This window comes from Brachionichthys hirsutus, chromosome 13, assembly GCF_040956055.1.
Source record: "Brachionichthys hirsutus isolate HB-005 chromosome 13, CSIRO-AGI_Bhir_v1, whole genome shotgun sequence".
In the NCBI taxonomy this organism is placed as follows: Eukaryota; Metazoa; Chordata; class Actinopteri; order Lophiiformes; family Brachionichthyidae; genus Brachionichthys; species Brachionichthys hirsutus.
This window is the reverse complement of record NC_090909.1, coordinates 11,672,696-11,697,727: the sequence shown is the minus strand read 5'-3', so window position 1 is coordinate 11,697,727 and position 25,032 is coordinate 11,672,696. Positions and strand designations below refer to the sequence as shown.

Here is a 25,032-nt window from a genome sequence, read left to right as displayed (position 1 = left end):
AAATCACATTTATTTTTTGTAGATGTATACTCTGTAAGCGTTTGTGAGGGGCCGGGATGCGACCGTTGCCGCACCGCAGATTGAGCAATCTCTCTGTTCGTCACCAATGTGATGTTTGCAGACACTTTTATAATATGTTCTTATTTTTAATGGTCTTATGTATTTAACGCATGTTTATAATAATGTATTTAGTCTTCATGGTTTGACATTAAATGTCACAAGGTGAGGCAGTCAACGCGGTGACGTCATTATAAGCTTTCACCACCAGGTGGGGCCCGTCAATAGAGAACACCTGGCGGCAACAACAGACAAATACAGTAGTCCCTCGATATAACGCGGTTCATCTTCCGCGACTTCGCTGCTTAACAGGAAAACGTTTACTGTATGTACTATATATTTATATTTCTCAAACAAATGTTTTGTTCTGAAAAGGTTCTGATCTTTGGTTTCATTCTATAATACTGAAACAATCTATTTAGATTAATGCCTGACTGTTAAAAGTGTATAAAGTGTGTGGTGAGGGGTTTTACAGCCTTAAAACATTTATGTATATGTATAATAATTGTAAAAAAATAAAGATCACTACATTGCGGATTTCACTTATTGTGGGTTGTTGTTGGAACGTAACCCCCGCGGAAAAGGAGGGACTACTGTACTGCACGGCGTGCACCTTTAAGGCAAACACCTCACGCATTGTTCAGTGAGATCACGCAATCAATCGTATAAAACATCGATCGTCGATCCACATCGATATAAAGTAGCCGTTTCAAAACACAAGTCTGGAAACTAAACCGTCTCTCGTGAGACGGAGAACTTTACCCAGTTAAGCTGCTCAGACGGAGAAAATAATTCTGTGTGGAATGTGATTTAGTTTTAATCGCTTTCTGCTCCTGATTGAAAGACTGACTTTAATTCTGAGAGAAATTATACAGCAACAAAATGAACAGAAAACAGGCCGATCCTTTTCGTCTTCAAGAAGTACACGCAGAAGCATTTCAATGGCTTCCATGTCCCGTGTCCCTGCAGCAGCGAAGGACAAGTCCTCTTGGGGACAACTCATAGAGGCTTTAAAAATGTGAACTCGTGAGAAATCATTTCTTACAGTCGATTACGTAGCTACATAAAACGTTACGGTGGGAAGACATCCGCTCGTCAAGCCGACACGGTGCGGACAGTCTGCTGCGTCCTGTGACGGCGTCCATGTGTCCTCTTCCGACAGAAGACATACAGAGCTGTGAGGGGGACACAGCTGACTGCCGACACAATAAGAAGGCCGATGAAGACCTGGCCGAAGACGGGATACTCCATCACCACTGACCGACCCTGAGAGAGCAATGGGAACAGTTAACGCCTAGCGTGAGTACCAGCTGTATCTTGTACCGCTGGTGTAATACACAAATAATACATATACAAATACAAATACATCACAGCATTTACTTGCATGAATAAATCTATCAAATGTTTCATTGGACTGTTAGATTTAGTCACTGTAATAAGTCGTAGGCATTGGGAGACAGTCATCATCATCATCATCGTCATCGTCATCAAGCGATGCAAGATAAACAAAAAATTCTGGATTGAGTAAATAAACAAACCGAAAATTATAGAAATAAATACGACTACTACTGGACTTTCTTCTTGTCCCATCAGGGGTCGCCACATCAACCCAACGTTCTCCACTTCACCCTGTCCTTTGCATCGTCCTCCCCAACACCAGCCACTCTCATGTCCTCCCTCACTACGTCCATGTCTCTTCTCCTGGGTCGTCCTCTAGTCCTGTTCCCTGCAGTTCCATCCTCAGCATCCTTCTACCAATATAGTCCCCGTCTCTCCTCTGGACATGTCCAAACCATCGAAGTCTGGTCTCTCTGACCTTGTCTCCAAAACGTCTAACCTTCACTGTCCCTCTTATTGTCTCATTTCTAATCCTGTCCAACCTGGACACTCCCAAGGAGAACCTCAGCATCTTCATCTCCTCCACTTCTAGCTCCGCCTCCTGTCTTTTCCTCAGAGCCACTGTCTCTAAGCCGTCCATCATGTCTGTCCTCACCACTGTCTCTAAGCCGTCCATCGTGGCTGTCCTCACCACTGTCTCTAAGCCGTCCATCATGGCTGTCCTCACCACTGTCTCTCAGCCGTCCATCATGGCTGTCCTCTCCACTGTCTCTAAGCCGTCCATCATGGCTGTCCTCACCACTGTCTCTAAGCCGTCCATCGTGGCTGTCCTCACCACTGTCTCTGAGCCGTCCATCATGGCTGTCCTCACCACTGTCTCTAAGCCGTCCATCATGGCTGTCCAAAACACTTGTATGAAATATCTGTGCCAGTCTTTGGTCAAAATAGCGAACAGATGCAGCAGGACAGCGTCCCTCATTTCTGTCTCAAACCGCTCTAAACCCTGAAGCAAAAGTACATTCATAGTGAACATGCATGCTACTATGGTGAAACACGAGGGATGTTTTTAGCACAAACACATTTCTTTGGGCCATGTTCGCCAGAACATTCCCACAAATAATAAACTTTATCCACTCTGCTCTTCTTCTTTGAGTCATGCAGGAGACAGAGGGAGAGCTGGACGTGCGGAGCGCGATCAGGGGGAGAGTGTCTCTACACACACACACGACGGAAAAAATCTCAGGATGGAATAAAACATTTTACACGTCTCCCTCACCTTCTTGTCACACCAAGACAAACATCTTACAAATCTGAACTACTAATACGGCGTGTGTGGTTTCAGCTCGGTCTTCCAATGAACCCACGCACACACGGTGCGATGGCGGCAATAATCTCAGGACGGAATAAAAATGCCTTGAATCCTCCATCCATCCAGGGAGCCCCCCCCCCCCGGACGCCTAAATAAGATGCCCGAGCCCCCTCACCTGCTGCTCTCAGCGGCTCGACTAAGCGCTTCTCGCGGATGACGGAGCTGTGCAACAATAATTCGTAGGTCAGCCTGCAAATTTACATTTGCAAACATTTACACATACGTGAACAACCTTAAGTTTGTAAAGTAGTGTGTACAGTCGGTTGGAAATGGAAAAGAAAATGTGTGCAGCTCACCAGCTCTTTGTCCCATGCTTGGTAAGTGGGTGTCCCGCCCTGGATGTAGTTGACAATGTAAAATATAAAGATGACAATAAGGAGGACAGGACTCACTCCCGCCCACATGATTTTCCAGTACCAGTTGGGAGAATGTCCGAGCATGTCTTCTATGTCTTTTTCAAACCTAATATGAGCAGATATCATATTCAGAAGTTTATTTGATAGTTTGCAAGTCCACAGTTGGCTATTGTGTATTTATTATATAATATTGTATAAACAAACAAACAATTGACCACTGATTTCAAAGAGTTGGAAAAATGTAGGTACAACCGTATAATAAAATAGACAAACCTCTTGATTCCATAGATGTAACTGACAGTTATGACTTCAATGAGGACAATAAACAGCAGCGAGAACGTTGCTCCATATTCATTGAATATAACAAACCAGTAGTTCCCCGATGCGGTGGTGAAGCCCAGGCCCAGCAGGAAACAGAACAGACACACTAATCCTGCAAGGAAATGCAGCAGAATGTATACACTGTAAATGTGCATGCATTCACATTTAAAGAGCATTAAAATGGGTAATGAGATTTAATTTTGACATTATTAGTCACATTTAGTCTTTGTTGTTTTGATATTACATTTAGGTCCACATATATTTGGACACTGCAGCAAGTTTTTTTCCTTAACCTGTTTAATAAAACATATTCTAATTATAGTAATATAATGGACATTAAATGAAGACTTTTATTTGAGGGAATCCACATTCCCAATTGGATGAAGGGTTTAGGAGGTTCAGTTCCTTAACATTCATTCATTCATTCATTTTCTAACCGCTTATTCCGCTATTGGGTCACGGGCCAAGCTGGAGCCAATCCCAGCAGTCAATGGGCGAGAGGCAGGGTACACCCTGGACAAGCTGCCAGTTCATCGCAGGGCAACACAGAGACAGACAACCAGCCACACACACACCTACGGACAATTTAGGGTCACCAATCAGCCTAGGCTGCATGTCTTTGGTGGTGGGAGGAAGCCGGAGAACCCGGAGAGAACCCACGCAGACACGGGGAGAACATGCAAACTCCTCACAGAATGGCCACAAGTCAGAGACGAACCTGCGACCATCTTGCCGTGAGGCAACAGTGCTTACCACTGCGCCACCGAGCCGCCCAGCTCCTTAACATGGGCCGCCCTATTTTAAAAGGGACCAAAAATAATTGTACAACTCATTCAAAGGCCATTTCAAGGGCAGGTGTGGCCAATCCCTTTGTTATGCCATTAACAATTAAGCATAACAAAAGGCCTGGAGTTGATTTGAGGTGTGGTGCGTGCCATTGTAAGATTTTGCTGTGAAAGGAGCTCTCCATGCAGGTGAATCAAGCCATTCGTCAGCTGCAAAAACTGAAAAGCTAAACATCCAAGAAATTGCTACAATATCAGGAGCGGCAAAATTTACAATTTGGTACATCCTGAGGAAGAAAAAAATGAAACTACTGGTGAACGCAGCAATACAGACAGTGTTGGATGATCATCCTTTCCATGGTGACAAGAAACACCGTCACAAGAGCCAGTCAAGTTAAAAAACACTCTGCAGGAGGGGGGCGTGTCATTGTCCAGGTCTAAAGTCAAAGAGAAGCCTTCAATTCAAACAGTTCACTGTACGGAGGCTGACGTGGTGTCACATCCTCTACAGGCATGAAAGAATAGCATGCCCTTGACCTTCTCCTGGCCAACATACTGAAATATGTCATGCACACTGATCCGGCGAAGGCTCTGACCTTGCCGAAATGCAACCCAGGTCTGCTGTAGTCCAACTTCTTGGAGACCGGCGAAGACAGTGCTAAGACGAGAACATCTGTGTCATTTGCCTTGATCATGATGGATTGTCTACCATGTTTGCCTGCCGCTTCGTCATGAGCACTTATCCAGTCCATCAAGACCAGTTCCCTGAGTGCTGAGGACCGCAGGTCCCTTTGTGACAATGACCATATTTGGGGCAAACATTTGTGCAAGAAAGTGGGGGAACTCTGTCTTGTTGTCATTGTGCCTCAGGACGTTGTGCCAGATAGATGGCATGCTGTTCTTATTTGTCACCTTGCATCTTCCCCCCTGGCCACGTTTGGACCTGTTTTCAGCTTTAAGACTTGAAGGGATCTACACATCAAAGACCAGATGTCCTTGATGTCTTGGATCTTTTTGGTCACGGGGCATGGACCAAAGCTGACCCAACCACAATGAGAATGTCTGCCTCAGGTTCCTTCAAGGATCGAGGTCAGCTGAGGCTTCTGGCATTCCCCCATTGCTCAATGCAGCAGGGAAGGCCTGGTTCTCCTGCTGAATGAATTCCTGCAGGTCACATTCTCGGCTCTGACAAGAGATGAAAAGCTTTATGAACAACTGACAGTCCTCCTTGAGGAGCTACTTCTTTGAGGGTTCACCGGTTGAAGATACCTGTCTGAAGAGGTCAGCTTTGTTCTTCTTGATTGGTTCATACAGGGGCGTCACTAGGTTTTAAGGACAGGGGGGGCTTAGCCCCCAAGAGATGCACAAGATGTGAGCAAATGTAGCGTACCAGCACAAAACCTCAAACGGCTAACAAGGGCTGAGAAATTATACATTATTATTATTTCAGTCTGTTTTTCAACACAGTACAACAACAAACAGTTTTAAACAGTAACATGATGTTTACAGCATTAACAAGAAACAAAATGGCTACAATTACAAGTTACTTGGTTGATGGAAGCATCAAAGAACGCCGTTTGTTTTTAAGAGTCGATCACTCTGTTGTGATTCTGAAGCTCGTCTTTTTCAATGACTGCAAGACTGTGAGGTATTTTCTGACCCGTTGTTTGACGCAGCCAGGAATGCAACTGACGCAGTGCAACCGACGCAGTGCAACCGACGTAGTGCTCTAAAGGACCTTTCACACGAGCAGCTGCTTACGGGCACTATTAGGGCAACTTGGGTAGAACCTTCAGAGAGGGAAACATGTCTGAATCAAGGAGGTTGTGCACAGACAATATCTCTTTGGGAGAAGATCCAGCCTCTGTTTCTGGCCACCAGAACCTCCTCTGTTTTCAGGTTGGAGTGTTGAAGTTCATTTAATTGTGATCCACTCAAGAAGTTCTCACATTCAGGCCTGCATGCTGGATGCCTTTTAGTAGCTCTGCATCTACTGCAGAATCTGAACTCAAGCTCGCCAGCCATCCGATCCACACAAGGGAAAAGTAACTCTCTTTTCACTGTGTCTGAGTTCTATTCAGCGCGTGAACCTGCAGGTTCCTCCAGGTTCTGCAGGTCTCTGCACCTGATTCAGGGAGACTGTGGGCGTGGCTCAGGGCTGTGGTTCTCTCATACAGCCCCATGGCTAATGCATCTGTGCGTTTCCCTTAAGTGTGTCACACAATAACTAAATGTTAATACCAGCAGTGATAAACTTACTTTCTTTATAAACTTTCTTATATCCATTCTTCATCCATCCGTTCACGTTCTTCTCCTAAAGCTCTTCTATTCTGCTCTGTGTGCTTCAAACATGCTGCAGGTACCGACAATTAGCGCGGTCACAGGGAAAACCTGGACTGGAGTTTCAGTGATGTGGGCATTCTCTATAAGAACAGGTGGAACGGGTTCTCTACCTTACGTCATGAAGTGAGTGGAAACAGATCCATGATCAGATTTAAGTCAATAATAATGTTTTTAAACATATATTCTGGCAGTTTTAATAGAATATGTCGGCATTTTTTGGTCACTGAACAAAAAAAAAATATATATATATATTTTTATAAAACAACCAAAAATTATTTAGGGGGGCTTAAGAATATTTTAGGGGGGCTGAAGCCCCCCTAAAATAGGCCTAACGACGCCACTGGGTTCATAGAAAAAGCACAGATTGTTTTTCAGGGAGCTGTGAATACTCCAGAATACTCCAGAAATTTTGCCAAGAGTGGGGTGAGCAATGTCTTTGGTTTGAAGCGAGTACAGGTCTTTACTGTCTTCATGGAATGGGTCGCCGACGTCCTAAGTGTGGCTGGATCTTCTGTAAGCCCAATGGCACCACCATCGGCCTTGATGATGGCATTTGCCTGCTCGTGATCAAGGGTAAGGGCGGATAAATTAAATGACCTGGAGGAGCATCTTAACCATGTCAGGTTCATCTTTGAAAGGGGGCACATCCACTCTGACCCTGCCAAGCTCCGAGCCGTGGCGGAGTGTCCGATACCAAAGAACAGGAAGCAGCTCCAGTCGATCACGGGATCTGTCATTTTTTACCGGCGCTTCATACGGCATTTCAGTAAGTTGTAGCTCCTCTCACCCAGCGCACTTCAACCTTCCAACCTTTTTCTTGGTTTCTAAGCTGAAGAATCTGTTCCGGTTCACTCTGGCCATTCTAAACAATTCATTGTGGAGGTAGATGCTTCCAAATTCAAATTCAAAAGATTTATTTGTCATTATAGTACCACAAAAGGATGTTTGAGCAGCAACACTGCATCGTTCAATATGCACAAACCCAGACGCCCCCATAGCAATAACCCAATGTGAACATTTAGCGCATTATGACACAACGTAATAGAATTAGCAACGTCAGATGGCTTATGAGAAATAAAATACAGCATCTGCAGCAGCTGTGTGAGACAGAAATGAGGGACGCTGTCCTGCAGCATCTGTTTGAGACAGAAATGAGGGACGCTGTCCTGCAGCATCTGTTTGAGACAGAAATGAGGGACGCTGTCCTGCAGCACCTGTTTGAGACAGAAATGAGGGACGCTGTCCTGCAGCATCTGTTTGAGACAGAAATGAGGGACGCTGTCCTGCAGCATCTGTTTGAGACAGAAATGAGGGACGCTGTCCTGCAGCATCTGTTTGAGACAGAAACGAGGGACGCTGTCCTGCAGCATCTGTTTGAGACAGAAATGAGGGACGCTGTCCTGCAGCATCTGTTTGAGACAGAAATGAGGGACGCTGTCCTGCAGCATCTGTTTGAGACAGAAATGAGGGACGCTGTCTTGCAGCATCTGTTTGAGACAGAAATGAGGGACGCTGTCCTGCAGCATCTGTTTGAGACAGGAATGAGGGACGCTGTCCTGCAGCATCTGTTTGAGACAGGAATGAGGGACGCTGTCCTGCAGCATCTGTTTGAGACAGAAATGAGGGACGCTGTCCTGCAGCATCTGTTTGAGACAGAAATGAGGGACGCTGTCCTGCAGCATCTGTTTGAGACAGAAATGAGGGACGCTGTCTTGCAGCATCTGTTTGAGACAGAAATGAGGGACGCTGTCCTGCAGCATCTGTTTGAGACAGAAATGAGGGACGCTGTCCTGCAGCATCTGTTTGAGACAGAAATGAGGGACGCTGTCCTGCAGCATCTGTTTGAGACAGAAATGAGGGACGCTGTCCTGCAGCATCTCTTGGAGACAGAAATGAGGGACGCTGTCCTGCAGCATCTGTTTGAGACAGAAATGAGGGACGCTGTCCTGCAGCACCTGTTTGAGACAGAAATGAGGGACGCTGTCCTGCAGCATCTGTTTGAGACAGAAATGAGGGACGCTGTCCTGCAGCACCTGTTTGAGACAGAAATGAGGGACGCTGTCCTGCAGCATCTGTTTCTATTTTGACCAAAGACTGTCACAGATACTTCATAGAAGTGTTTTGGAACTGCGTTAACTTGTGGAAAAGGGTAGAATATGGGACCTTTAAGCTTTAGTGCCTCTTTAGCCGTCTATATTTTCATTTGGACTACTTAACAAGTGGAAAAACAAACAGGTTAAACATCTTCACCAGGTAGTGTGAATGGGTTTATAATGCAGGTGCCTTGCAAGGATTTAGCTGCCTGTGCTTGTTCACTGAAGTTGTCTACTTTTTATTGTTGTATAAATAAATGGCACAGACAGTTATACTTTGTATATTTGTCTTATGTTTAGAGGAGGATAACCTATTTATCATGATGATAAATGTAGTAATATTTTGTAAGTGTAAATAAAATATAGTGCTGGCTTAAAGTTTTTTAAATATGTAAAGGAAATATATTACTGTATTAATATTATTATATTACACTGGCCAGGCAATTACTGTTTATTCATAACTAATTCCTACATGGGTTATTTGCTGCTTTTTGAACAATTAAGTTAAGTTGAGCACTTTGAGTTTCTCATAGAAAAGCACGATATAAGTCCAATGCATTATTATTATATTATATTATTATAACTTCACACAGGGCACTTAATTGTTTCCCATCAATGAATGGTGGATTAAATTACATTAAGTAGGAAAATAATATTACAGCATAGCAGAAATCCAAGTTCCTTTATAATGCCAGAGTGGGTGCTGCTCCATAGTATACTTACTGGTATATAATTTTGTCTATAAACCCAACTAGTATGAGTATTACCAATACACAATAGCCAATACAGGTTGATGATAATGGGTAATCTCTCAGTCAAAAGCACCTTCGATCTTACCATTAAGCAGCTCATCACTGCAGCGGGACGCAAACTTGAAGTCTCGAAGTGGGGTGATGATGGCAGTGACATTTCCCAGCATGCTGCCCATCCCCAACAGCAAGAGCATGAAAAAGTAAAGGACTGACCATAGCTGGGACAATGGCATGTTCTTAATGGCCTCACTGTACACTATGAATGCCAGACCTGTCCCCTCCACTGCCTGAAATGAAAGAAGACAAGCAGGCTTATTTAAGTTTGGAAAATGTTCTATAGATTATGACTTAAAGCCCAAAAGAAACCACAATTACATCCCAGAATGTGTGCAAAGTGCAACGGTCTTTGTAAAAAAAAAAAAGAAGCCCCGTCAAGCAACTAATAATATTTATTTAACCTTTATTTAACCAGGTAAGTTAATTGAATTAATTCTCGTTTTCAATAATGACCTGGACCTAAATTGCATGTTTTACTTTGTGATTCAAGATGGGCATATATACACATACATATAGTAATACTTTGACACATGAGTATAATTTGTTCCTGGACCGAGCTCGTAACTGAAATCGCTCCTCTGTCAAATAGATTTTTCCCATAAAAAACAAGTGAAAAAATAGTATCCGTTCTGGTTGTATATAAGCATCCAAAACAACGTTAATTACAATGAAGAAAACATTTTTGATTCCTACATAGATACACACACACACACACACAATTATATAAACCACATTTTATATTACAGTAATATTACGGTAATATAAAAACACCCAATACAATGCTAATAACAATGAAAAAAGTGTTTTTGATTCCAACATAGATACACACACATTATATTACAGTAATATTACAGTAATATAAAATGTGGTTTGATTATGATTTTTTTTTTTTCTCACTCGCTTTCTTTGGACACATCACTTAATTCCAAAGAATATTCACAAATACAGCGAAAATCACTGAACGAGTGAAGCGTGCTTGGACATGACAATAAAGTCCAAGTCACTGCCCATGTGAGCATTGAAACCCCCCAGAAGAACAATGGCGTCTCCCGTTGGAGCACTATCCAGTACTCCTGCTAGGGACTCCAAGAAGGCCGAGTACTCTGCACTGCCGTTTGGCAACAAGAGTGAGACACCTGTCCCGAACCCTCTCATTCATCAGGGTGAACTCCAACTCATGGCAGCTAAGCTGTGGGGCTATAAGCAATCCAGGGTTGGGTTCCAGAGCTCAAGCTGTGGGTGGAGCTGAGCCTGACTACATCTAGACGGAATTTATCAACTATAACTATAACTGTAACTATAACTATATATATATATATATTTATGCCACACCCAAAGGTTTGCCGATGACATGGCCATCGTTGGATGCATTAGGGACGACAGAGAGGAGGAGTACAGGAGCCTCGTGAGGAACTTCGCTGACTGGTGCCACAGATCAAACAAACGAAATGAATAGCTGAACAGTATAACAGCACAGTGAAATGGATGCCTAGGAAGAATAATGTATGGAATGAGGAATTGAGAAAAAATTGAATTCACCTTATCAACAATTTAGACCTTTAGACCATTCTCTGAAAGAAACTGTGTTCTCATTTTGTCCAAAACTGCAAATGTTTGTGTTTAAGTGTGTAGCAGTGTGTAGATACATGGAACGTACATTGTCAAGTTCACTCGGCAGATCACATTTTTCCAGTTGGTTGGCAATTTCAGAAACCTGCTCTGGGTATGTCCTATTCAACGTTTCAATCCACTCCAAGACATTGTCCATGGTGATTCTGTCCTCTGCGATATTAAAGACATTCAACAACAGTACGCGTGTCCTGGAAGATGAAAAAGAAGACTTTTGAAGAATATTCTTTATACAATATCACAAATACATGCACACACACACACTTAAAGCAAATATTGTACATACACACATAATGTGAATAATTCTGCTAACACTTAAGTTTATTTTTAATCTTATTACCCTCGCCGAAGGGGAGGCGAGGGTATTGCAATTGGGTGCGTTTGTCTGTCTGTTTGCTTGTTTGCTTGTTTGTCTGTCCGAGCGCATAACTCAAAAACTAGTAACCCAATCGACTTGACATTTTTACACGAGCAAGGTTCTGTCCGTGGCTTGGTCCTCCCCGAGAATGGCGTTGATCTGGATCTGGATCCAGATTCTAGAATTATTTTTACATCTGGAATTGTGCCTGTGCTGTAAACTGTCACTTTAAGAGGGAGGGACACGAATGGCATGATGGGAAAAAGAGTCCAGAAGGAGTCTTGTAGTACGTTCCGGAGCAGCAAGCTAGAGCAGGTTTGGCCCCTCTGATCCGGAAGCCCTGTTTACTGTCTCACAAGATCCAATAGTCTTTTGGAGGCGGGGGTCTGCAATCTCTGATTGTCGTTTTCTAGTTCTTGGTGTTTTCCTGCATTAACATCTCCTCTCATTTCAGAGCCTTCTCCTCCTCCCTGCACTCAATGGAGTTCACCCCTTTCACCTTTGTTGCCTGCCACCCTTTCTCGTTTCAGTGCTCCCTCACCTTCGAACAACCGACCTCAGTTCTCGACAATGAGCGTTCCCAAGGAGCATCCCGGCTCACGAGGAGAGCCCAAGAATGTGGAGCTGCTGAGTGGGAGAAGCAGTCACCCATCGGTACTTCAGTCCAGCTTTTCTCCACCGAGCTCCACAAAGTGTTTGACCATGTAACTGTAACTGAGGCAGCTCAGTCACTTTTGACTCGGGAGCAAACACCAACCTTTTGGACATGTCCTTGGCCACCCAACTAGGAGTCGGACGAGAACCCCTGTTGAAGCCCATACATACCAAAGGCCTAGATCAGGGGTGTCAAACCTGTGCCGTGGGGGGCCGAGAAGCTGCAGGTTTTCCTTCCAGCCGGTCACTCAAGAAAGTGATTTTAATAGACAACACCTCCTTCAATTTGAGAAAAGGAACTCATTAGTGAGGTCAGCTGCTGGAGAGATGGTTGGAAAGAAAACCTGGAGTGTCTCGGCCCTCCATGGCACAGGTTCGACACCCCTGGTCTAGATGGATGCCTCCTCTGCCGGGTCACCCATCAAATCGTTCCTCTCCTCATGAGCATGTCAGGTAATCACACTGAGACATTCTCCTTACACCTCATTTATGCTCCACAACAATCTTATACTGGGATATCCATGGCTCAGAAGACACAGACTGGTTCTCAGGACCCATCCTTCAGTGCTCTATCATCTGGTCCCAGTTCACATGGTCTTTCTGATTCACCAGATCTGATTGGAGTCCCAGAGGAGTACCTGGATCTGAAGAAAATCTTCAATATGTCTCGGGCTACATCACTGCCATCACACCGGCTATTCAATTGTGCCATATACATATTCCCAGGCGCATCGCCCCATAGGGGGAGGCTCTATTCATTGTCAGCCCCAGAGACTAAAGCAATAGAGAATTACATCCAGGACTCCTTAGCAGTCGGGATCAATCGGCCCTCCTCCTCTCCCCCGGCGCACGGTTTTTCTTTGTTGAGAAGAAGGACAAGACCCAAAGACACTGCATCGACTACAGAGGCCTGAATGATATCCCATCAAGAACACGTATCATATCATCTGCAATTGAAATATTATGAGACACCACCATTTTTACCAAGCTGCACTTAAGGAATCCTTTGGACTTAAGGGAAGGCTGTGGCTTCCAGTGATTGTTAAGTCAGTGGTTTGAATCCCAACTCTGACTGTCAAACTGTCCTTGGGCTGAGAAAACTCTGAAACCCAAATTGCTCCCAAAGGGTCTGGCAGCAGTTGCCCACTGGAGTGTGAGTGAGTGTGTGAATTGGTGAATGTGAGGCCAAAATTGTAAAGAACTTTGGGCACTGTAATATGCTATATGAGTGCAGCCCATTTATCACCTTGTGTGCATCAGTGAGGGGGGACGAGTGGAAGACAGCCACTACAACTACAAATACTGAGAAATGGCAGTTTTCCAGGACTTGGCCAACCATGTACAATATGCTTTATGCCAATGCGTGTATCTCGACAATATACTTCTCCAGATGCAAGTAGGAACATGTGCTACATGTACACCAGGTTCTCCAGAGGCTACTTGAGAACCAGCTTTTTGTCAAATGGGGAAGTGCAAATTCCACATCTCTATGGTATCATTCTTGGGGTTCATCTTCAGCACAGGGGGAAATCTTGATGGACCCAGAAAACACCAAGGCTGTCACTGATTGGCCCACTCCTTCAACTAGCGAGGAACTTCAGTGGTTCCTGGGGTTCGCCCACTCTTATTGACAATTCATCGGGAACTAGCTCTGTAGCAGCCCCAATCACTGCTCTCACTTCCCACAAATCCCTTTGAAGTGGTCCCGGCTTCCAGAGAAAGTGTTCTGTGAGAAGAACAGTTTTACCCCTGCTCCTATTCTCATCTTCTGAGATCCCCCCCCTACCAGTTCTTAGTAGAGGTGGATTTGCTTTAGATGCAGGGGTGGGTTCAGTGTCGTCCCAGTGGTTGGCAGAGGACCAGAAGATCCATTCCTGTGCCATCTTCTCCCGCAAACCTTTGCCCACTGAGAGAAACTATGATATTGAGAATTGGGAATTACTGGTGGTGAAGTGTGCCAATAATGAGTGGTCGTCAAGATTTCACCTGCAATCTAATGGACACGCTGAGCAGATGAACCAGGAGTTGGAAACGGCTCTCCATTGACTCACTTCTCACAGCCCATCCTCCTGGTCCAAACAATCCTGTGGGTCAAGTATGCCCACAACACCCTCCTCAGCTCAGCCACCGGAGTCTCGTCCTTCCAGTGTTAACTCTCTCAATCTCATGAGCGTTTGAGAGAGTTAATGACACTCACTTTCAGCTTATCGCAACTCAGGAACATCAAAATCACTGGGTCTGTATCTCAGAGGTTTTTAGAAGCATACGGAATAAAATTGAAAGTATAATTGACAATAGCCCTGCTTTAATGCTGAAAATATATTCTACAACATTAAAACAGGCTGGCTCAGTGAAAATGACCATACAGCTCAAGAATACATTTGCATTTACTGCTTGAAGGTGCACATGCGCACGGATGGGACAGGTTGCATTTACATACAAGCAAAGAACACGCACCTCTCCAGACAGTTTTCATAGTTGACAGTGGCCTTGAACCCATAGATTGCAAAGGTGACAATGCTAGCAAAGATGGAGGTTCCACTGTTGATCAGCGCAACAATGATGGCCTGGCGCTCGAAGTTGTTGTGGTACTGGTTGTAGCTGGCAAAAGCTATGAGTGACCCAAAACCCAGACCCAGAGAAAAGAAAATCTGAGTGGCCGCATTTATCCATGTATTTGGGTTGGCAAGCTCTTCGATCTAGAAGCAGATGATACATGTATATATGAGCACAAGTACACACACACACACACACACACACACACACACAAACACACATTTTCTGAAAATGTGTATTGATTAGTTTGTCATCATTTTAACATGTACGTAAAACAGGCTATTGAAGTACAACATGAAAAGCTGAAAGCCTTCATTCAAAGCTAATACAATCAGACAGGTTTAAGAGTACCAGTCAAGGGACATTGGACCACCAATTCAATTTATTTATATAGAATCAAATTGCAACAAAGGTTATATTAAGGGTTTTCCAAAGAGCAGCCATTGCAGGCCGACTCTGTATTCCTAAACCTCAGGCAAAAAGTGGGAAGCACTCGGCTTGGGGTGAGAGAGAGGGAGAGAGGAAAGGAGCAAAGGACAAGGACACAGTCATGTGCAACCCCGTCACAATGATTATTATAATTATTATATAAATGTTTTTAAGACAAAGAAACCCTAACCCTAACCCACCACAAAATCATAAAAATAGTGATAATAGTAATAGGAATGATAATAATCATGGTAATTGTGAAAATGATGCATAAGGCAATACAAAACTAACTTATTGCACTGCTGAATCAATGCATGGGTCTCCGGCTTCCTCCCACCTCAAAAACATGTAACTTAGGTGAATTGTTCTATCTCAAATTGGTTCTCTCGGCAGGTTGTGCGTCCACTGGAAGTGGGGCTGAGCCCCGCCCAGTTACCAGGTGCTTGCATTCAAGCCCCAACCTCAGACCTGGCTAAATTGCACACTTTTGGAGGCAGGAGGAAATCAAAGAACCTGGAGAAATCCCACGCAGACGCGGGACAAGATTGACCCCAGACCTCTCTTGCTGCTAGGCAACAGCACTACCCACTGCGCTTCCATGCTGCCCCTGCCTAAGCACTGTCTATTGCTATATCTTCACGCAGACGTACCTTGGGTGTGAACATGTATTTTACACCATTGGCAGCACCATGAAGAGTCAGACCTCGGATCAGGTAGACAACAAGGACCACGTACGGAAATGTGGCTGTGAAGTACACCACCTGTAGATAGCGCCAAACAGCAAAGGTAGCGTCAGCAATAGAAGTTACCACATGGTGAGAAGGTGACATATTTGGATCTCTTTTCTGGTCAAAAGCATTGCATGTACATATACACATAAACATGTATGTGTAGAATATGTAAATGTACTAAAACCACAGTGACATATTTTACAAGTCCCGCATTCCGCATCACATGTTTTCAATAAAAAAAGTGCCATTCGGTTGGTAAGACTGTTTTGGTTCCCTCCCACATGCAATCCAGTGTAGTTCATAAAACGTCATCAGTTACCAATTCAGGAGCAAAGGTTGGTGGTTCAATCCCTGTCCTCTGCAGTCTACATGGAGCATAATATCCTTTAGCAAGACAATGAATACCAATTTACTCCTTGGGAAACCATACGTTTTGTTTATTTCTTATAATATCATATCGATTTATTTTCTCATCTTTGCATTCTGTTTTTATTGGCTTTTCTCGTGGTGCAGTGCTTTGTGTGTGTGAGAGAGAGAGACTGTGTCTCTCTCTAGATATAGATCCATGTTCCTGCAGGTAACATCATCAGAATTCCACAAGTTAACGCAGTTCCCAAACACTTATATGAAATATCTTTGCCAGTCTTTGGTCAAAATAGCAAACAGATGCGAGCATGACGATGAAGAGGCTCACTGTTGAGGTTCAACTTTATTTTGGTAGAAGGATGCTGAGGATGGAACTGCCAGGGAACAGGACTAGAGGACGACCCAGGAGAAGAGACATGGACGTAGTGAGGGAGGACATGAGAGTGGCTGGTGTTGGGGAGGACGATGCAAAGGACAGGGTGAAGTGGAGAACGTTGGGTTGCTGTGGCGACCCCTCAAGGGACAAGGCGAAAGTACAGCAGTGGTGAGAGATGGAGTGATGGGCAGAGCCCTGGGATCAGTTAAGGGTTTGGTGTCTTGCCCAAGGGCACGTTGGCAGTGAGGTGAACTGGCATCCACCCAGTTACCAGTTCACACTCCATACTGTGGTCCAAACCACACTGGATTCTTCAATTCCCAATTTATGTCCCAATGGACTGAGCTACAACCTCCCCACTTAGTTGTGCAACTGTGTAGTTGCTTTATTGTGCCCTAAAATGTCCTTTAGCAAATAGCAAACAAGATGCGATAACTCACAATACCTGCCCGTATTTATGTCTTGAAATATTTAGAATGAAAGGGTCTTAAAGACGACTTACCTTGCCAGTTGACTTCACTCCTCGGATAACAAACAGATAGGTCATTACCCAGGCAAGCAGGAGGCACAGCGCCTGGCCACTGTGAATACCTCCATTCTCTTCAATGGAAGAAGAGATGTTCAGTGTTTCCCTGTAGAAGAAATACTGGGTGGGTGTAGCCTTTTCACACTCCTCTATAGGTCCTGTCCTGTTGGAATTAATGGGGCACTCTGCCCAGGGCAGGACTGGCTATGATGGGAGTGAACGCAGAATAGTAGAGTGTTACCTTAATGTCCATGACATCCAACATTCCACATCTGTCTACACGTACTATCCGAGTTACGAATTACGTCTGGCCGATGCCGATCATGAAATATGCCTGCCAACTATGCTTAGCAGCGGGAGATTCATATATGGAATAAGAATGAATAATTTGTATCATTACCACCGTGTTGCGTTTGAGAGGTGTTCTATTTTGAAAAACTATTGGATTTTCTCCTACGTAACAATCGCGTGTGACTCTTCTTGGTCACGTGATACGCTACCCAAAATAATTACGTAAACTTGCGGAAATGTATAAAAAAAAAACAATAAAAAAATAAATATTTTAGAGCTTCTTTGCAAAGGAGAAAAGGCCAACTGAGGAGGAAGAAGAGGAGCCGAAGTCCTCCAAGAAAATAGAGATTCTTTAACAGACAAGCCAGGAGTCAGACTTAAAACACGGGTTTATCCACTGCTGACTCCACACCAAGGCCGCTCGAATCCTATTTGTGTGAAGTTTGTGTGTTCTCCCCGTGTCTGCGTGGGTTCTCTCCGGGTTCTCCGGCTTCCTCCCACCTCCAAAAACATGCAGCCTAGGCTGATTGGTGACACTAAATTGTCCGTAGGTGTGAGTGTGTGTGTGTGGCTGATTGTCTGTGCTGTGTTGCTCTGTGATGAACTGGCGGCTTGTCCAGGGTGTACCCCGCCTCTCGCCCATTGACTGCTGACTGAGATTGGCTCCAGTTTGGCCCGCGACCCGATGACGGAATAAGCGGTTGGATAATGAATGAATGAATGAATGTCCGTAGTGTGTGAGTGTGTGCATGAGTCTATCTGTGTTCCACGCCCATTGCCCACAACAAGCTGGAATAGCATCGAGCAACTCCCATGAAAATGGGTGGATGGATTGTTGTTGCAAACGCATAATATACAGTTTAGTGGTTATATTTACAGACTTCTCGGACAGATCGGAACCGATCGCGGCCTTAACTCGGATAGTACGTGTATATTTAGATATTAAATTAGGACCTGATATCAATTGATTAATGTGAGCTCACTTGAAATGATTGAAAGAGGTACCAGAAACTCCAAGCATTAATGACGTTGTAATACAGACACAGATACAAAGATGTCACGACACTAGCAAGACCTAAAACGAGAGAAATAAACCAAAAATCAGCACAATAAAGAGGACAATTAGTTTCTGCCTATAAACCTTCAAATCCTTTTCTGACTAAGTTTATCCTCACTGGAGTAACAAATACAATATATCAAATACAATTTCTCTGATTTGAATATACCGGTACACAATACCTTAACATTTAACGCATTCAACATAGTACATACTTTAAGTCACCGCAAAGGCAACATACCCTGTATAATAATGAAGGGAGTGAGGAATCCATAATCTGCCCTGTTGCACCATACAGTCAGCCGGGGTAGACAACACTTACCCAGTCCTCCCAGATAAGGACTAATGGCGGTCCATGCTCCAATGCTGCCTTGCCTCATTTTCTGACCAATAGCTAGCTCCATGTAGAATAACGGAATACCCTCCAAAACCAACATGATGAGGTACGGGATCAAGAACCCTCCTGATGGCACAAACAGAATTGGGCTCAGAAGAACAGACTAATGGGTCTTCATTCATTAAAACAGGTGTTAGCATCAGAATGTGGAACATAGGAATTAGTAACACATACTGTCAGGTTTGTGACACTGTAAAAGAGAGAAAATCAGAACCAAGCCCCAAAGATTCAACCCAATAACCATTTACTTGCGGTAAGAAACGAGACTAGTATTCTTTCTGTCAGCAAGGGAGAATGGAGCTGCTCTCTAGCCGTGCCATCGACTCTCCCAGCAAGGGAGAGTGGCTGCTGCTAGCCTCGTCCTCGATTCTCAGAGAAACAGCCCCCCTCCAGCCGGTTTTATTAGCAAATAAGAATGTGTACGTGCGTAAATCACCCAGACATGAAGACTCCAACCTTGAGCAGATAGCTCTTCCAGACAACACAAAGTGTTCACTTCTTCAGTCTAGTCAGCATATTAACAGATCTACGATTGTCACATACTTTATGAATATCTTGAGTAAGATTATGAAGGATAAATGGCCTTAAAAGAACCATGACATAACTACTGCTACTCATTGGTGAATTAATGATAAACACATTTGCAGATTTATCTAACACTTACACATACTGCATAGAGATATATAACATACATTTGAATGCCTCTGAATCACTGGCAGGGCGGCCCGGTGCCTGTTGCCTCACAGCAAGGAGGTCACGGGTTCGAATCCAACTTGTGGCCTTTCTGTGAGGAGTTTGCATGTTCTCCCCGTGTCTGCGTGGGTTCTCTCCGGGTTCTCCGGCTTCCTCCCACCACCAAAGACATGCAGCCTAGGCGGATTGGTGACACTACATTGCCCGTAGGTGTGAGTGTGTGTGTGTGGCTGAAACAGGTTGGGGACAAAACTAACTTATTGCACTGGCAGCAGTTTCTTGTCAGACACAGTTCATCTGTGTTGCGATGAACTGGCGTCTTGTCCAGGGTGTACCCCGCCTCTCGCCCATAGACTGCCGAGATAGGCTCCAGCTTGGCCCGCGACCCGATGACGGACAAAGCGGTTGGAAAATGAATCACTGGCCATCTTGATTTATAAATATATGACATTTCTGTCAGCATTTGAAAAAACAAAGACTATACATGTTAGTAGTAATACTAGTAGCATTTTAACATCTTCAAACTGTCTTTGGAAACGGTTATTATTGTTATCACAGAGCCTAAAATGCAAGTTTCTTGTTTCTTCTTGTTTAGATGTACAGTAAGTCCAAAGAGGATCCTTTCCTTCAAGTCTTGTGGGACTCATGTAAAGTGCCTTATGATAACTTTCTGTTGTGATCTGGTGCTATATGAATAATATTGATTGAAATAATTGAATTGAATTGAATTTAGTGGAATCAGTTTGACAAGTGTGCCTAATAAACCATTAAATCTGGATATTTTGTTATTAATGTCCATTCAGGAATTAATGCATCTACTCTACTGGTTTGTTGCTGTTTCCTTCTTTATTACTGCCAGGCACAGTTAATGTTTAACTTACTGCTACTTTATTGGTATACTATATATATCTAATAATTTTTTTTCCATTACTCATTCAATGTTTTTATGGCACTTCTATTTACCTTTGTACTTTATTTAACTGCTATTGTTCAGATATTTTATTTCCTTATGATGTCCTTATCCAACCCTGATGCATCCCAACACATTTTGGGATGTATCTTTCAACTGCCAAACTGGACACTTATGTCCCGGAGGCTCTCACACAGTTGATGTGCTGGCTAATGCACTGAAGGACGTACACTTAGGATATGGAATACGTGACAAAATAGTCAGGATCACTACTGACAGGGCCAATTTTGTGACAATCTTTGGCAAAGAGGAAAATGAGAACGTCTTGCCTGGAAAGGTAAATGATGAAGATCCCAATGAACATGATGGGCCTGATGACGAGCTGGAAGTTGAAGTTGATTTTGTCAGTATTGAGGACATAATGGATGCGGATGATGGCCTTCGGTACCTGCTTCCTAAACACCGTAGGTGCGCTGGCCATTTATTAAACCTGATCTCCGTGGTTGATGCAAACAAGGATGAAACATACAAAAAGCTTTCGAGATTAGCCTTTTCAAAAAGCCAGCTCAAGATCCACTACTGCTGCCGAGGTAGTTGAAGAGCACCGTAAGCTTCAGCTTGACACCCGCTGGAATCTGTTTTATATGTTTTGGAATTTGAATATATATATATATATATATATTTAAATTCCATTGCTGCCCAGTGTGGTCAACGTGAGTATAGCTTGGGAGTGGGTGCGCCTGTGGGTTTGTGCGTGGATGAGGTTTGAAAGGTGTGCACTCACCTGGGACACGGAGATAGGAGAGGGAGTTGGGTAGCCGGAATTTTTGTTGACCGCTTGTTCTTTATTTTATCGTTTATTTTTAATCAATACATTATTCATCTTTGCAAATATCTTTTCTGACTTTGTTCATCGCCTGTACCGCCGTACTTGGGCATCAATAAATACATACGTGAACGCATCTGGGATTCAGCGTCTCTGTACAGACCTTTTAGTCAAATACACAGGACCCGACACACCTCTCAGCGGCTAAAACCAGGACTAGGCCACAAGGAAACCGCAACATATATATATATATATACATATATATATATATAGTCTAGCTGACATTGCCTTTTTGGGAGAGCACATCAGCATCATGGGGCATCCAACATTCAGATGGGATGGCTGCTTCCTGCGATCATTGCTCTCATCCCAAGCTTGAGAAAGTGAACGTGTCACAGGAACTCTGAAAACCTCTCGTTGATGCCGTGGCTTGATGGTGTGAAGAAACGATTTTGGAAAATGATTTCTGACTGAGCTTATTGCTGCAGCTATTCTTCATCCAAACTGCAAAATGTCATGAACCACCGATGAAAACGCGCTCCAGCAAAGTGTGTGCACAGTAACATATTCATCAAACAATAAAGCATTAGCATGGTAATCAAGCTGCATATGTTTTTTTTAATGAATAATAGTAACCTTTCTAATATTTTTTTAGAAACTCAGTACATCAAGTACAAGTACAGCTATTATAAGACTCATGAACACTTTACAACCAGAAACTTGCACTGTTCTATTTGCACTGCGTGATTGTGTTAGTTTTACTGCTGCTGGTACACATCTGTGTATCCCACTCCTGATGCTGCTGTTGTTGTGGTGGGTTTTGTACCCGTATGTTTTTAACCCTACAGCATAGCGCTGCAGTTTGCGTTTTGTTATTTGTCGTTTTGCACGATTGCACAATAAATTCCTAGTCTGTGAACCCTCACTGACAATGGCAATGAAGTTATTCTGATTCTGATACCACGTAAATACTGGGCTAGAATCGCCAATACCCATACTTTATACTTGAAATGTCATGATCAGTGACTCATTTTGTGATTTTGTCTTGGCTTAGTGGATTATGATTATGGTAAGACACAGCAAAAACATTTTAGGCAATAAAAATGCTTTTACATTAACTACAACAATAGAAACATTTTTAACAGTATATAAATAATACATTGTCCTCGACTACCACAATTGTTTCAGAAAAAAGTCACTAGTGCAAAATAAAAAAAATAAAAAAGCACCAATGTGACAAAAATATAAATATAACAATGTCAACAACACAACAGAAAATACCTTCCATTCCACAATATTGTGAAAAGTCAGTAGTGCAAATAAAGTGCAACTTACTACAATTAGCTCTCATTCTTAATCAATCCTTCGCTCTCTGCTCACGAAGCCCCCCCCCCAGGGAAGGGTGAGCTGCTTTTGTGTGTTTGTGTAACTTTGTTGTGTTATCACAGTGGCGGATTACTTTATTGCACACATTACATTTTGCAGTGTCCTTCTCCTTTGTCGTAAAAAATAAGTCAACGCGGCGCTCTGCTTTCTGTCCGGCCGCTCTGAGGAAATGGAAATATCGAAACTATCAATATTTAGATCGATACGGCCACCCCCGCTATCACAAACACCCCCCCCCCCCCCTCTGGGGTGCAATGGAAATGTATTTTACTTACTGCTGTTGAATGAAATCAAACTAAAGAACAATCATGCACCTGACGTGCCTAATTACTAAGGTGTATTCAGAGAAGAGTTGTTCGTAAAGATGAACTGAGCCTTTTCATGTTATGCATTACTTATTTATTTTATTTTATTTGACCAGATATACTCAATTGAGATTAATAATCTCTTTTACAATTGCGACCTGGCCAAGAATGCAGCAGAGTTACACATTGACCACATTGTGAAACCGCGACTCACCTCCACCGTGCATCTGACAGAGGTACGGAAACCGCCACACGTTCCCGAGTCCGACCGCGTAGGACACACATGCCAGCAGGAACTGGACAGGGCTGTCCCAGCTGGGTCTCGCGTCTTTGCCCATTGTCTCGAGTGAAGTTCTCCGGGTATGTGCTATGCCAGGAAAGCAGAAGCGGATCAACGCGCGCCGTAGGGTCAGCTGTGCGTAACCACGCGGTCCGGCCAACGCTTTATAGGCTTGCCGTGTCCGTGACTGCGCGGTGGATAGAATCAGGAGGAGGGACCACGACAGCAGAGCAGCTGGGTTTGGGTTAGAGACGACACATTGACTTTATGATGGAAAAGGACTTCATACAGTAAAACAGGGAATGACTGGACTATTAAACCCAACAAACTGAAGCACAGATGGGAAACAGACCCAATTGCAATACCCTCGCCTCCCCTTCGGCGAGGGTAATAAGAAAGTCACACCGGATGGGTCGAGGCCCGGGTTCACCACGACCGCCAGCAGCGCTGTTAACCCACGGGACGCTGCTGGAAGATGGATTACTGTGGGTCAAAGACAGAGACGAAGAAGAGGAGGAAGACGAGTGCATCAGCAGCGAGATAAGAAGGAATGGAAGAGTTCAGGACTGGGAGTAGAGACTCTGAATGTTGGGACGATGACGGGAAACGCTAGAGAGCTGGTGGACATGATGATGAGGAGGACGGTCGATGTGTTTGTGTGTCACCTGCAAGGCACATATCAACGGGGGGGGGGGGGGGTCACAGGCGCATGTGCTCAAGATGAACTGGCACCCGGTATCCATTATGTCACCGTGGCTCTTTTATAGCATGTTAAACATAAAGCCATAAAGAGACGGTGCAGCCTGTAGTGGGTCACATGTTACGCGGTGTGATGCTTAAAGTTCCTTGAATATTCTGTGTCCCATGTATCTACTTGCTTCATCGACCGGTGAAATCTCAGAACCCGATCATTTAACTCTCTTTCTTCTCGTTTTTTCCTTTTTTCGTTCTCTTTCTTTAATTTTACATTTACATTGGTGAGATAGAAGTTGATACGTCCCTCATTCTTATCTCTCATGCTTGGATTGTCCTGAAGTTTCCTTATAGTCTTCGTGTTAAACAGAGCAATTTCTTTGTCCCGCATCAAGCCCGCGTTAAGTGGTAGCATGGGAGTGGTTGTAGGTTTTGGGTGTTGCATCTTTAGTGATTGCACTGAACAATGAACTGCTTGATTCATTTATATAATACGGCCTTTGATGTTTGGATGATCCTTGATGTTCAGGTTCTTTCATCTTTTGCTGCTTTGATGATATTGTGAAATTAGGCCAATTGGTTACACCAGTGCTTCTCAATTATTTTTGTGCGACCCCCCCCCCCCAAAAAATACTCTTGTATCCTTATTGACATAAAAGGAAATATGAAAAAGAAAGAAATATAGATTAACTTACAACAAAGAATAACTTTATTTTCCATTGTTTTTTAGTCTGCAACAGAAAAGTGCGTCAGTTTGCCTGAAAAAAATTACGTTAATCCTTAAACTACAAAATGTTTTGGATCAACTGGGTTATTTCCCCCCCAGGTAGTAAAATATGAACTGAAAATAAAAACTTTAAAATAAATATTATCACATAAAAAACTGAAAAATACAAGAATGAGGAGCGAGTATTTATAAAAACATTGCTTCTTTTTATTTTTTTTAGTTCTACAGTTGCAATTTAACTAGCGATTCTCATGTTTGAATCACCTACAAGGCACATGGGGGGGTGGCCCGGTTGATCACATTTTTTTTGTCCATGCGGACATCATGTTACGTGCAAAAACACCATAGAGCTAATACTCCCTGCGCCCACT

General features: G+C 43.6%; 1 protein-coding gene across 1 annotated transcript; it reads right to left on the bottom strand.

Annotated features, from left to right (window-relative positions):
* Positions 1-1,152: 1,152 nt before the first annotated feature.
* LOC137903546 (sodium- and chloride-dependent transporter XTRP3-like) lies at positions 1,153-23,299 on the bottom strand. Its single transcript, XM_068747695.1, has 11 exons — positions 23,176-23,299; positions 18,767-18,907; positions 18,371-18,462; positions 17,073-17,300; positions 15,748-15,858; positions 14,570-14,811; positions 11,129-11,291; positions 9,500-9,701; positions 3,394-3,553; positions 3,061-3,226; positions 1,153-1,323 (listed from the first exon to the last, which is right to left on the bottom strand). Exons 1-11 carry the CDS (start codon positions 23,297-23,299, stop codon positions 1,153-1,155), a joined length of 1,800 nt encoding a protein of 599 aa, XP_068603796.1.
* Positions 23,300-25,032: the final 1,733 nt, after the last annotated feature.